Source organism: Trichechus manatus, unplaced genomic scaffold, assembly GCF_000243295.1.
Source record: "Trichechus manatus latirostris isolate Lorelei unplaced genomic scaffold, TriManLat1.0 scaffold00245, whole genome shotgun sequence".
NCBI classification, from domain to species: domain Eukaryota; kingdom Metazoa; phylum Chordata; class Mammalia; order Sirenia; family Trichechidae; genus Trichechus; species Trichechus manatus.
The window spans coordinates 2,356,294-2,369,662 of NW_004444181.1; the positions used below are offsets into that span (position 1 = coordinate 2,356,294).

General features: G+C 42.4%; 1 protein-coding gene across 1 annotated transcript in view; it reads right to left on the reverse strand.

The window, feature by feature from the left end:
* Positions 1-13,369, reverse strand: part of DOP1B (DOP1 leucine zipper like protein B) — a 145,101-nt gene that overhangs the window by 63,706 nt on the left and 68,026 nt on the right. Inside the window, exons 7-13 of the mRNA XM_023724416.1 lie at positions 13,164-13,287; positions 10,833-10,942; positions 9,818-9,932; positions 5,637-5,757; positions 3,257-3,376; positions 1,930-2,041; positions 956-1,147 (exon numbers count right to left, since the gene is read on the reverse strand). Of these exons, the coding sequence (XP_023580184.1) occupies positions 956-1,147; positions 1,930-2,041; positions 3,257-3,376; positions 5,637-5,757; positions 9,818-9,932; positions 10,833-10,942; positions 13,164-13,287 (894 nt within the window). The remainder of the gene's footprint in view (positions 1-955; positions 1,148-1,929; positions 2,042-3,256; positions 3,377-5,636; positions 5,758-9,817; positions 9,933-10,832; positions 10,943-13,163; positions 13,288-13,369) is intronic.

Here is a 13,369-nt window from a genome sequence, read left to right on the forward strand (position 1 = left end):
ACAGGAACCCTGGGGGTGCAGTGGTTAAAGTGCTTGGCTGCTAAGCAAAAGGTTAGCAGTTCAAGCTCACCAGCCACTCCAGGGGAGAAAGATGTGGCATTCTAGTCCCATGAAGATTATATAGTCTTGGAAACCCTAAGGAGCTCTTCTACTCTGTCCTATAGGGTCACTAGGAGTCGGAATCAACTCAATGGCAATGGGTTTGGTTTAGTGTGTGTGTGTACATATATATTTCAAATCTTTACTTTTTGAAATAGACTTTGTTTTTTAGAACAGTTTTAGGTTTATAGAAAAAACTCGCAGAATACAGGGAGTTCCCATTTGGCCCTCTGGCCTTGTTGTTTCTCCTATTTGTAACATCTTGGATTCCTGTGGTAACTTGTTATAATTGATGAACCAATATTGATACATTATTACTAACTAAAGTCCATAGTTTACATCAGGGCTCACTCTTTGTGTTGTAAAGTTGTATGGGTTTTGACAAATGCATAATGCCATGTGTCCACCACTATAGTGCCATGCAGAATAGTTTCACTGCCCTAAAAATGCCCTGTGCTCCTCTGTTCATCCTTCTCCCCTCCTCCTGGACCCTGGCAGCCACTGAGCATTTCACAGTTTCTACAGTTTTGCCTTTTCTGGAATGTCATATTGAATTATATTTTAAATAACCAAAATGACATGCATACACACACACATATAAAAGGGTCTGGCAGCTAAAGGTACCTAAGCACTACTGTTGTTACAACCTCTGGGAGAGAGCTGGTGAGGAGAAGGAGGCTAACTTCTACGCTAAAATCTTTTACAACATTTGTGGGTTTTAGAAATATATTTTAGATATTACCATGTATCTTCTAATCTTTATTCCTATCCTAACCACTCTAATTACTTTCCACTCCTATGAAAGCATACGCTTTTCTTAACACAGAAAACCATCTCAGCTCCCGAGCGCACGCACCACGCTCTTGCTCACTGGCTCTGTGTCCAGGTAGGAGGGGGGCATCTGGACTCTGCTGAGCACTTTAAAGCATGTCTTTAAGGCCTGCGTGAGCTCGGGTAAGCTCAGAGACTCCATGTTCTCAGCCAGGCACTGCACCATGCAGCTGAGCACCTGTGGGAGATACTGGGTTTGCACCTCGGAGTAGAGCTCCTGTGAAAAGAAACACAGGTTTAGGTAACACGCTTTCAGTTTATAATCAGGAAAAAAAAAAGGCACCTCAAAATGGCATCTTAGAAAACTCAATTTGTTAGAGCACAAGTAAGTTTCATGCTAATTTCCAAATAGGAAAACATAATCATGTTTCCTTTTAATCCAAAGAAATCAATGGATATTCTTCCGCTCCTTTCAAGCGCTTTTACCCGCTTCTAACAGAAAATAATAAAATTTCCACATGTGATCTCTATGTTAAGGAAAGTAGTTTCCTTAGGAAAAATTAGTTAACTGTCCATTTTAGCCAGGATATATATTTACCATCTCCCCTAGGTAACTGACACCTAGTTCATCATCTGGGTTAAGTAATTTCAGCTCAGCCCACTTACAACTAGCCAAAAAATTGTAGGGCCTTTTAAATAAGACAGACAAGATGTAAAAGTAGCTTACACTCAGTGACATTTCCCATGCTGATACAAACATTACAATAGTGTTGTATAGATGGGACAAACCTTTTGTGCTCAACTACTAACTTAAAGGTGGGTGGCTCAAACCCACCCAGTGCCATGGAAGAAAGGCCTGGCGATCTGCTTCAGTTAAGATTACAGCCAAGAAAACCCTATGAAGCACAGTTCTACTCTGTAACGTATGGGGTTGCCATGAGTTAGAATCGACTCGAGGGCAACTAGCAACAACTTTTCAGTAAACTGAAGTTTATAAAAGAGGCCCGCGACATTAATAAAGACGCAATCAGAGCGAGCACCACGGCAAAGCTGCCTCACCAAGGGAATAACGTCTAGCAGGAACACAAGGAGGGTGCAGAGCTCCGAGACGGTGGGGGGTGTGCTGAGGCTTTTCCCACCAGAGTAATTCTGCTTCTCTGTCTTCGCTGGCCTACGTCAGAGGGGAGAAAAACAAATTAATGCTTTCTCCTACAATAATTTCAACCATTTGTCATGACTTCCAGCAAAGTTGCCTACTGTAACTTTGTTATGTAACATATTTCAAAAATAATGAAACTGTAGTTCCAGTAAAAAAGCTTTGGTGACTAAAATTATATAACAGAGAGGAAGTGTTAATAGTGTCTTGAATCTGCTTGTCTCTAGAAAGGGTCCACTGTGACTTGAACTTCATAAATTCCGATGAGAGTGGTCCCATGCCCATGTGGGATTCCACACCTAGTGGGCCTGGCCAGCATCCCCAACCCCAAACCAAACCTATGTTCCAGGTAAACCAGCCTGGGCTGCAGACCACAGCAGGCCCCACAGCTGTGCAACTTGGAGGAGGAGCAACTCAAGGCAATGCCTTCCCCAGCTAACACCCATGAGTTCAGCAACATGTGGGTTGTTAAGAGTTCTTCAGCTTCCACAGAGGCTTGTATCTCCACTGATCAACTCTATTGTTAACTGCTTATCTTACATGGAAAATCAACACTTCTTTTTAAGTAAGCAGACAATTAGATAAACAAACCAAACCCAAAACCAAACCCGTTGCCATCGAGTCAATTCCGACGCATAGCAACCTTATAGATACACAGGTAAGTTAAAAAGTATATACTGGTTCTCAGAGTTACTTTGGATTCATGTCACTAACATGATACTAGCTGTTAATTTTCTTCACTATAAATTAAAAAAAAAACCAAACCTGTTGCTGTCAAGTTGATTCCAACTCATGGTGATCCCATGTGTATCAGAGTAGAGCAGTGCTCCACAGGGTTTTTAATGACTGATTTTCAAAAGGAAATTGCCAATCCCTTCTTCTGAAGTGCCTTCTGGGTGGACCTGAACCACCAACTGAAAGGCTGGCAGTTCAAATCCACCAAGAGGTGTCTCAGAAGAAAGGCCTGGTGATCTGCTTCCAAAAGGTCACAGCGTTGAAAACCCTATGGAGTGCAGTTCTACTCTGCACACATGGGGTTGCCATAAGTCAGAATCGACTTGATAGCAACAGGTTTTATTTTGTTTTGTTCCAAACTGTGAGAAAATAAATTTGTTTTCAAAGCCATCCATGTGTAGTATTTTTGTTACAGCAGCACTAGGAAACTAAGACATCAACTTTAAACCCTCTCATCCTTCCTAAACATTCCACAATACCGAGCTGCATACTTACTTAAAGCAATCCTCAAAACACCTCATCATATAATCCCACAGAAAGTCTGTGCTGAGGGAAGTGATGAGCAAGTTCACCGTCTTAACAATCTCAGAGGCATTTCTATTTTCTTTTATTGAACTGTAAAAGAAGGGGATAGAATTAAATCTATGAAAAAGCCTATATTATGAGAAGACTGTCTGAAAAATTGTAACCCATTTTATCATTACAACTTATTTCTAGAGAGATTGACAAATCCCGAAAAAGATGAAAATATTACTGTTCTTACATAGGAAAGCGTTTCCATCATGCCATCCTAAACAATATTTATATTAATGCATTCTCTTAGAAATAAGCTTAACAGTTATTATAAAAAGAATTTGGTTTAGAAAACAAATTTTATTGCAATAGTAGGTAGTTAGATCCTCTACTGATGAAATAGGAGCCTGGTAGCATAATGGTTAAAGCACTTGGCTGCTAACTGAAAGGCTGGTGGTACAAACTGACCAGCGGCTCCACAGGAGAAAAGACCTGGTGATCTGATCCCCTAAAGATTACAGCCTCGGAAGCCCTATGGGGCAATTCTACTCTGTGCTATAGGCTTGCTATGAATCAGAACTGACTCCATGGCATACAACAACAATAATTGGTGAAATAACGTGGTATACTCAGCAGGCTGTATTATCTTTAAAAGATCAACAAAACAAAACACAAGATTTATAGATATCTACACACTTTAAGCCCAGATGCCTGTTGTCTCCATCCGCCAACTCTCTGCCTCCAGGGTCCTTGGGATACCCTTTCCTTGGTCTTTCCCCTTCTGCCCTTTGACTATGCTCCTGGCTCACCCCTGCCTCCACTTCCCAAACTAACCCCCTCCCATCTGCCCTTCTTCCCTTCTCCCTGTAACCCAACCCTAGTTATACTCAATCCAGTTGCCTTGGTTGAACAATATTCATAGTTGGTCAATACATAATGTTTGTACATCTCACGCTGGAACAGAAACTAGATAAAACTTTTAAACTCTTCACAGTACTAAACAGGGAGGAGTCAATTCATGTTGATTAACTTATCAGCATAGATTATTTTAATGAGTGTCTATGAGGTGTGGAACTCCCTTGCAATAAACAATGTGGCCTTTGGTCCTGGTTCCTGGGAGCAGGACCATGCCTGAGGCCAGTCAGTTGGCACTGACCAGACCAAGAGGGAACACCTGGGGGCTGATGCTGACTAAGCCTCAGGAGGCGTGATGTCATCTATCATGGCCATATGCTGAGGCCAATAAAGGCTTTGGAAGATGACGGTTCAGTGGAGCTTCCTGGTTGGAGAGAGGGATATAGAAGCTCTGAGTCTAGATCCCTCCTGGACCCTGCCCTATGTGTTTGCATCCTTTTTTTCTGCTAGGTTAAAGATAGCCCTTTGGTGGGGGTGTGGGGGTGTATGGAATGAGGAATAGAATTTCAAATTCTCATGGAATCCAGACTTCCTGGAGCCACTGAGGCCAGATAACACCCCACTCCCCAAACTACTTCTCTGAGGAAATCTTTAAATCATGAACCAAAACTATCCCCTAAAGTCATCTTTGAACCAAACAATAGTTTAGCCTAATTAGAAAAGAATGTCTGCATTAAGCATTATACCCTTTTCAAGAATTAGCTATATGTGATCAAACTGACAACAGCATTTCAAAAAGATAAATGAGAAGCTTAGCAGTGCAGTGAATTTGTATTAATGATGGTGAAATAGTTTGGAAAAGATTGTCGGGAAAGGTGGCACAACTTAAAGAATGTAACCTATGTCACTGAATTGTATGTGCAGAAATTGTTGAAGTGGTGTATGTTTTGTTGTATATATTTTCAACAAAAAAAAAAAAAGGGAAACAAAAAAAAAATCAGTTGAGTAGTGGTGATGATATCACAGCAGGTGAATGTAATCAATGTCACTGAAGTGTACACTTAAAAGTGGTTACAGTGGCAACTTTGTCACATATATTTTACCAAAATAAAATTTTCTTGAAAGAAAAATAAAAAAGATAGCCTGTTTCCTGCAGTGAGTCATTTCAAGGGATTATTGGACCTAAAAACACAGAAGGGGCGGTGCCTGCTCATCTAGCCCTGGGTGAATGGAGATGAGAGATGGGACTGTGTGGAGCAGCTGGGGCCTGGACTGACCAGGGAAGGGAAGCTGAGGTCTTTGGACTGGCCTCCCTGGACTGGTTGTGCACAGTTGGTGCCGTGAACAGGGTTAGCTAGAGAGAACCCCGACAGCACAGCGTCTGATCTGAGGCATCTCCACTTTTTCTAGCATCTCACAGTGTATAGTAAGCAACAGAGGAAAAATAATCATGGCATTAGAGGGAGAAGAAAGACCTTCCATGTGAAGGTGGAGGCCAAACCCATACCTTATCAGTGAGTTTCCACTCTGAGTGTAGCTCAGTTGAAGATCAGAGCCAAGAGCATCTCTGCAGTAAGAATAAAAGGCCCTGATCACTTCCAGAAATAAATTCCCAACCACTTGTGGCCCTGCAATGAAAAAGAAAACGGTCAAAGAAAGACCATCAATTGAATAAGAGCTTTAGAACACAGGTGTCTGGCATATTCTGGGTGGGTGGCCTAGGAGCAAGCCCCATTCCATTTTGTTGCAGGCTTCTGCTTCTGCATTCTTGAGACTGTAACTCTGACTTCTTCCCATTCATACGCATATGGACATGGGCTTCTGGCTGGATGGAACCAACAGACAACGTGGCTGTGCTTAGACAAGTCCAGGCAATCCCAGGCTATGCTTAGAGAAGTCTGGGAAGCCCAGAGAGGTCTGAGGAAACAATCTTTACCAGAATGTGGCTATGCCTAAGCAAGTCCAGGCAAGTCCAGGGAAGGTCAACCAATCAATCTTGCTGGGAGGTTCCTGATTCTGCCCTATAACTATCCCTGCAAAACAGCCACCCCCTGGAGTCACTGATGTTCACTCTGGGTGGGCTAATGTCTCCCCATTTGAATGTTTCTTATGTTCTCAATAAATCCCCTTTGTTTCATTTTAACAGAGTCTTTGAGAGTTTTACTCTAGGACACGATGATTCTACTTTAAAATCAATAAATGACATACACATAAAATGCATATATTATCTCTATATAGACAATTTATATAGGCTAAAATGTGCAGAACCATAAGAACTTTAGTGTGGCAATGACAACTTTAGCTGGGGGAATAACATTCATGAAAATAGTCAACATTTTTTGTGATTTCACTGTTACAGAGCCCTGGTGGCTCAGTGGTTAAGCGTTCAGCTGCTAACCCACAAAAGCAAAAGATGTGCCTCCCAGAAAACTATTTTGATGATAAGCTCCATGTGTATTTTATCTACAGCATAAGAATGCCAAAAGCTTTTTACAAATAAAAGCAATTCTGTCGCCTGATTCAGGGAGAAAACGTGGAAGTGGCAAAAGCCCTGCAACCAAAGAATGGATAAGACCAAGTGACCAAGTTCTGTGCCTTCTAACTCAGTGCTCCCTATAATCTACTACTTTTCTCTTAAGTACCGTATTTTTTCGCAAATAACGCGCCCACATATATAACTCGTGGAATAGCACACTTACGAAAATAGCATGGGGGCTGCACTGTTGGCAAAATGTATAGCAAGAGTGTTATTTGCATAAAAATACAGTACATCTTCTCTTAGAAAACTAAATTATATGAGACAGAGAAAACAGGCAGTGGTGGGTCAGTAGCAGAATTCTCGCCTTTTATGCAGAAGACCCAAGGTAGATCCCTGGCCAATTCATCTCATGTGCAGCCACTACTGTCAGAGGTTTGTGTGTTGCTCTGATGCTCAGCAGGTTTCAGCGGAGATTCCAGACTAAGACAAACTAGGAAGAAAGGCCTGGAGCTCTCCTTCCAAAAAGCAGCCAATGAAAACCCTGTGGATCACAACAGTCCAATCCATACTGATTACAGGATGGCACAGGACGAAGCAGTGTTTTGTACTGTTGTGCAGGGGGTCGCCATGAGTCAGGGGCTGACTTGAGGGCAGCGAACAACGACAACAACGTGATTGAGCAGAAGCTGGCCCCTCAACCCTCCTGGGAAATCCCACCTGAGCCCAAGCTAGCAGCAAATTTCCGCCTGGTTTTCTCACAGCTGCTCGGTCTTGACATGAAACATACATCTCCAAACTGCTGAGTCTTACTTTCCTTTTCGATACTTCTCCAATCACACAGCAAGCTCCCAGTACATCTGCATAACTAACTGGTTTCCCTTTTAGACTAAACCATAGCCTCTCAGAGCTGCAGGCACTCCACACCAAGAGAAAAAGCTATGTGAGCCATGGCTGATTGGCTGGGGCAGGCAGGAAGGAGAAGGGAGGTGGAAAGCCTGCACAACGCAAAATACTTTTAGATAGTACTTAAATGCGTAGCTTGGAAGAACAAATGCTTAATACTTGGACCTTGGTTAAGAGAAGCTAGAGCTATACATGTTGTGGAATAAAAGTTCATCCTTCTTACACAAACGTTCACTGCAGCACTATTCACAACAGACAAACAGGGGAAACAACCCAAGTGTCCGTCAACAGGTGACTGGACAAACAAAATGTGATATATCCATATAATGGAGCACCACTCAGCCATAAAGAGAAATGACGTCCTGATACATGCTATGACCTGGATGAACCCTGAAAACATGATACTGAGTGAAATAAGTCAGACACACCAGGACAAATATTACATGATCCCACTTACATGAAACAGGCAAATGCACAGAGACCAAAGCTTACTGGTAGTTACTGAGGGGGTGGGAGGGTGTGAGGAAGGGGGAGTCACTGCTCAGGGGGCACTGAGTTTCTGTTAACGGTGGTGGAATAATTTGGAAAAGAATAGTAGTAATGGTTGCACACCATGATGAATGCAATCAAAGTCACTGAATTATACATGTAAAAACTGTTGAAATGCCAAATGTTTCGTCATACAGTAAAACCTGCGAAAGCCAGAACCTGTGCACGGCAGAAACCTGTCAGAGAAGGAAAACTCAAACATTCTCCACGAATAAACAGTGATAGAAAAGTGGTAAGACCACACCCTGTCAAAGGCAGAAAACTTGCAAAATCTGGAAAAGCAAGGCAGTTCTGTCGAGTTCTGGCTCTCACAGGTTTCACTGTACACATTTTTACCACAATAAAAATTTTTCAAAAAAGAGCTCGTCTTTGCTACGGGAGTAAGCATCTGTGGTGTCAACTGTGTGAGTGTCATGATGACGAGAGTTTATTAGGCTCTGGAGCCAACAAATCAAGTTTCAACCCAGCTCTTGGTGACCTCAGACAAATGTCTCACCCTTGCTCAACTTTAGTTGCTCTCTCTTTAAAATGGGTATAATCAGAGAACCAATCTGGGATGTTGGAGGATGACCTTACAAGACACTATAACTCACTTGACACAAGATAACTGCTCAAAAAAAAAAAAGTCAGCCATTAATATTAACAACAGTGAAACCACACCAGGATCTGAGTCTTCCTTCAGTCCACTTGATTGAGGGCCTTTTCTTCCCTCTGTACCCCCAGAGCCTCGTACGTGCCTGCCACACGACACATGTTCGCACTTGTCTCTGAACTCACACACAAATGGTCCTATCTTTAGTTTGGAGAGAGACAGTCACCTCACTAATGCCCTTGGCTCTTTGGGTCTTTGAAAACAGCAATCACATATCTGTCTGTGGGCACGTCCTGGGCTGTACCGACCACTGGAGATCCAGCAGGAGAAGATGAGAGATGTCTCCCCATTGCGGTGTCCAAGGAACTACGTGTTAGGCTGAGATAGTGGATGGGTGGCACAGCAAAGGTTTTTTTTAAAAAAGCGGAGAGGATCACTCTTCTCACCTGATACACAAGGACCATAGGTACAAGTGGGGCCCAGAGTCTAGTTCAACCCCTTTATTTTACAGAGGAAAAGACCCAGGCCCAAATGGCAGAAGGGGCTTTACGGACACAGGCAAAAAGATGGAGGAGGGTGCCCTATTTTTCGAAAATAAAATCTAAGTTCAAGGACTGAAGACACATTCTTAAACGTACATACTGTGTGTGCTTGTACACAAACATGCACCATAGGGGCTCAAAGGTATTTTCCTAACCAAAATATTCAAATTTTTGGAGCCAAAGCACTCAGGGGCCCCCTGATACAATAACTGAGCCACTAAACATGACTAAGGTACTTCAAGCTTCTAAATTCCCGAAGATTAAATTATATTCTAAATCGTTCATTGATTGTGTTATCGTGCTTTAATTCTCTGAGAACCAATAACCCGTATTTGGAACATGATAGTAACTTTTAACCCTGCCATTTACTGTGCCAGAAGACAGCACTGAACCCTTCTAAAAACTAGGAGCTGTCCAGTTAATTCTGATTCTTGGCGCTCCCTTGCGTGTCAGAGCAGAACTGCATGCCACAGGATTTTCAATGACTGATTTTTCCGAAGTAGATCGCCAGGTCTTTTTTCCGAGGCATGTCTGGGGGGACACGAACAGCCTTCTTTTTGGTTAGCAGCCAAGCGTGTATCCGTTTGCACTCCCCAGGGATTCGGAACCCTTTCTAGCATTACCTATTTCCTGCTTGTCAAGCAGGCTGATGAGGATGCGGAAAGGTTTCAGGTATGCATGATGACGTTCCTCCACATCAACACCTGAGAAGTTCTGGTGCAATATTTCAATCAGGCCCTGTTATTTAAAAAGTCACGTTAGGATGGTAGGATGACAGTAAAGCATGACATTAATGGTTGTTCTAAGTGTTAAATACTCTGGGATTAGAAGGAAACCAGCGAACAGCAGGCAAACAATATGCTGCTGCTTTCCAAGCCATGTACCATGGAACATGCAATGTCTACTGGAAGTCCAGTAAAGAAGCCCCCAAAAGATCATGATCCAGAATACCCTGGAGAACCCTCATCCATAGAGGATGGGAATGTAAAAAGGTGCAGCCGCTGTAGAAAACAGTTCATTGGTTCCTCAAAAAGTTGAACATAGAACTACTGTATGAGCCAGCAATCCCAATCCTAGGTATATGCCCACAAGAAGTGAAGGCAGGAACGCAAACAGAAACTTGTCTACCAATGTTCATTGCAGTACTTTTTGTAACAGCCAAAAGTAGAAACATCAGAAATGTCCATCAACAGATGAATGGATAAACAAAATGTGGTCTATCCAAACAGTGGAATATTACGCAGCCATAAAGAGAAATGAAGTTCTGATGCATGCCACAACATGGATGAACCTTGAAAACATCGCACTGAGTGAAATCAGTCTGTTGTGAAAGGACAAATACTACATGACTTCACTTATATGAGATAAGCACATACATAGAAAACAAAGATTATTAGTGGTTACAGAGGTGGGAAGGAAGTAAAAAGGAGAAGTTTTTACTTAGGGGGCAATGAGTTCATGCTAATGGTGGTGGAATAACTTGGAAAAGGATAGTGATAATGGTGGTACAATATGAAGAATGCAATCAATGCCAGTGAATTTTACATGGAGAAACTGTTGAATTATTGAAGCTCTTCACCACGATTAAAAAAAAAAAATGCCCTGGATGGGGCTGACTGTCCAGTAGCGCTCCTTTACCTCAACTAAAAGATCCTTGGAGTACTTTTCGAAAAAATAAGAGGACTGGTCTTCGTAAGAATTTGAGATGTCAGATTCTGGCACAATAGTGTTTCCTTTAATATCTGAACCTATAAGAGAGTTGTAGAGAGATCTATAATTTTCAAGTACAGCATATTGTGTTAAAGTCTCACGTTCTGATAGTTTTAAAAACATAAGTCTTTCAACAGGAAACCAAAATCAGATTCCTAAAAACCAAGTAACATTTTTCTTCTACACCGAGACAAATTCTGACAGTGGTATGCAGGGATTATACTGGCAGAATTCCTTCTCCATAGGCATCGAGTTAGTTTGTTCCAAGAGTCTTCCCTAATTGTCTTTTACAATTATAGATTGTTGTTGTTAATTGTCATCAAGTCGATTCCGACTCATGGTGACCCCGTGTGTGCAGAGTAGAACTGCTCCATATGGTTTACAACGCTGTGATCTTTTGAAAGCAGATTGTCAGGCTTGTCTTCTGAGATGCCTCTGGGTGGGTTCCAAATGCCAACCTTTCAGCTACTAGTCGAGCGTTTAACCGTTTGCACCACCCAGGTCACACTTTTGATTACAGGCATATGACGGAATGAGGATAATTTTTAAAAAACCAGTATTTGTTTATACAGCAGTATGTGAAACAGGAGTCCCTTGGTGGTGCAAACAGTTAATGTGCTCAGCTGCTAACCAAAAGGCTGGTGGTTTGAGCCTACCCAGAGGCACCTCAGAAGAAAGTCCTGGTGATCTACTTCCAAAAAATCAGCCATTGAAAACTCTGTGGAGCACATTCTACCCTGACATACGTGGGGTTGCCAGGATTTGGAGCTAACTCAATGGCACCTGGTTTTTATGTGAAATCAAGCCATTCTCACAGATAAACCCTGGTTTTGAGCCTCAAATAACTGTGAGGTCCTCAGGGCCAGGAATAGCATCCTCGTGGTACAGGTAGAGAATCTGGGGCCCTTGGGACAGCTGAGTGAGTCAGGTGGAGCTGAACTCGGGCCTGTGTACTTTCTATACACAGCTTGTCAAGCCCCACTAGGAACAGAGCTACGCCGTCAACAAATTCATCCTTTTGATAAAAATGCTTCAAGAACCTATGAGTATTCTTTTCAAAATCCTTAGTAAGCTCCCGTGTAATGATTTCTCTAAGTTTTACAAGGGGGGAAAGGAGGGAAGAAAAGGTTAAGAGGATTTCCTGATGTTAGTGTGATAATATTTATGTGTTGAGGGTTAAGAAGGCTGTGAAGTCCTTTAAACTGTCTGCACACCAACTTTTCTTAGGCACATTAATGTGGGAATTAATAAAATGCTTATAAGTGCCTTTTGCTACCCTTTAACTAGTTAACCAGTTGCCACTGAATCACTCCAACTCATAGTGACCCCACGTGTGTCAGAGTAGAACTGTGCTCTATAGGGTTTTCAATGGCTAGTTTGGGGGAAGCAGATGGCCAAGCCTTTCTTCTGAGGTGCCTCAGAGTGGACTTAAACTGCCAACCTTTTAGTTAGCAGCAGAGGGCATTAACTATTTGCACCACCCATGGATTCCTGCTACTCTTTAAAAAAAAACAAAAAAACCCGTTGCCGTCGATTCCGACTCATAGCAACCCTCTAGGACAGAGTAGAACTGCCCCATAGGGTTTCCAAGGAGTGCCTGGTGGATTCGAACTGCCGACCTTTTGGTTAGCAGCCATAGCTCTTAACCACTACGCCACCAGGGTTTCCTGCTACCTCTTAAACCCTGCCATTTCCAGGACTCTGTCCTGTGAAGCCTCCCACCCAACAGTCACAGCTGTTTTCCTACAAACTTACAGGCTGTCCACAAAAACACACACTCACACACAGAAACACAAGCCCAGGGATTCTCACACTCTCCCAAAGTTATCCTTCTATCTCCTCAAAACATGTCATTCCCTTTATCCAAACCCTTGTCCTTTACTTATACATATTCCACAATGTTTGTGGGTTTTCTCTCACACACACCGGTATCCCATGAACCTTTTCCACAGCAACATACTTCTGCTTGAATAACGTTTAGCTACAATTTTTGTGGTATTTCAAGCTTCTTAAAATGGAATTCCATGTGTTTTAAAAATCCCACTTATTATTTCCCTATTTTTACAATAACTGCAAAATAACCAAAACTAAAGTATAGGCAACAAGACTCAACGGATGGGTGCTGTATTCACTCAGCATGTTATCATTCTACACTCTACCATTCAGAAATCTATCACCAAGATGGAAACTTATTCCAAAAGTCGGTCCTGAAAGGCTTTCGGTAACTCAGACTTTAAATAGCTGCATACTCCTCCGTACCTAGTAACCAGGCATAGAGTCTTCTGTTTAGAGACATTTCTCTTCTCAGGAGGGTCTGGGTGGCTGCTGAGAGAATATGTACGATGTCAGATCTAAGCAGAGGGATGGCTCTCTCATCAGGATCCTATTCAAAGGACAGAGAAAGCTTTACTACAAGGGACCGTAAAGTACAATACTGACTTTTTGACATGCAGCCGGCCCTTCCT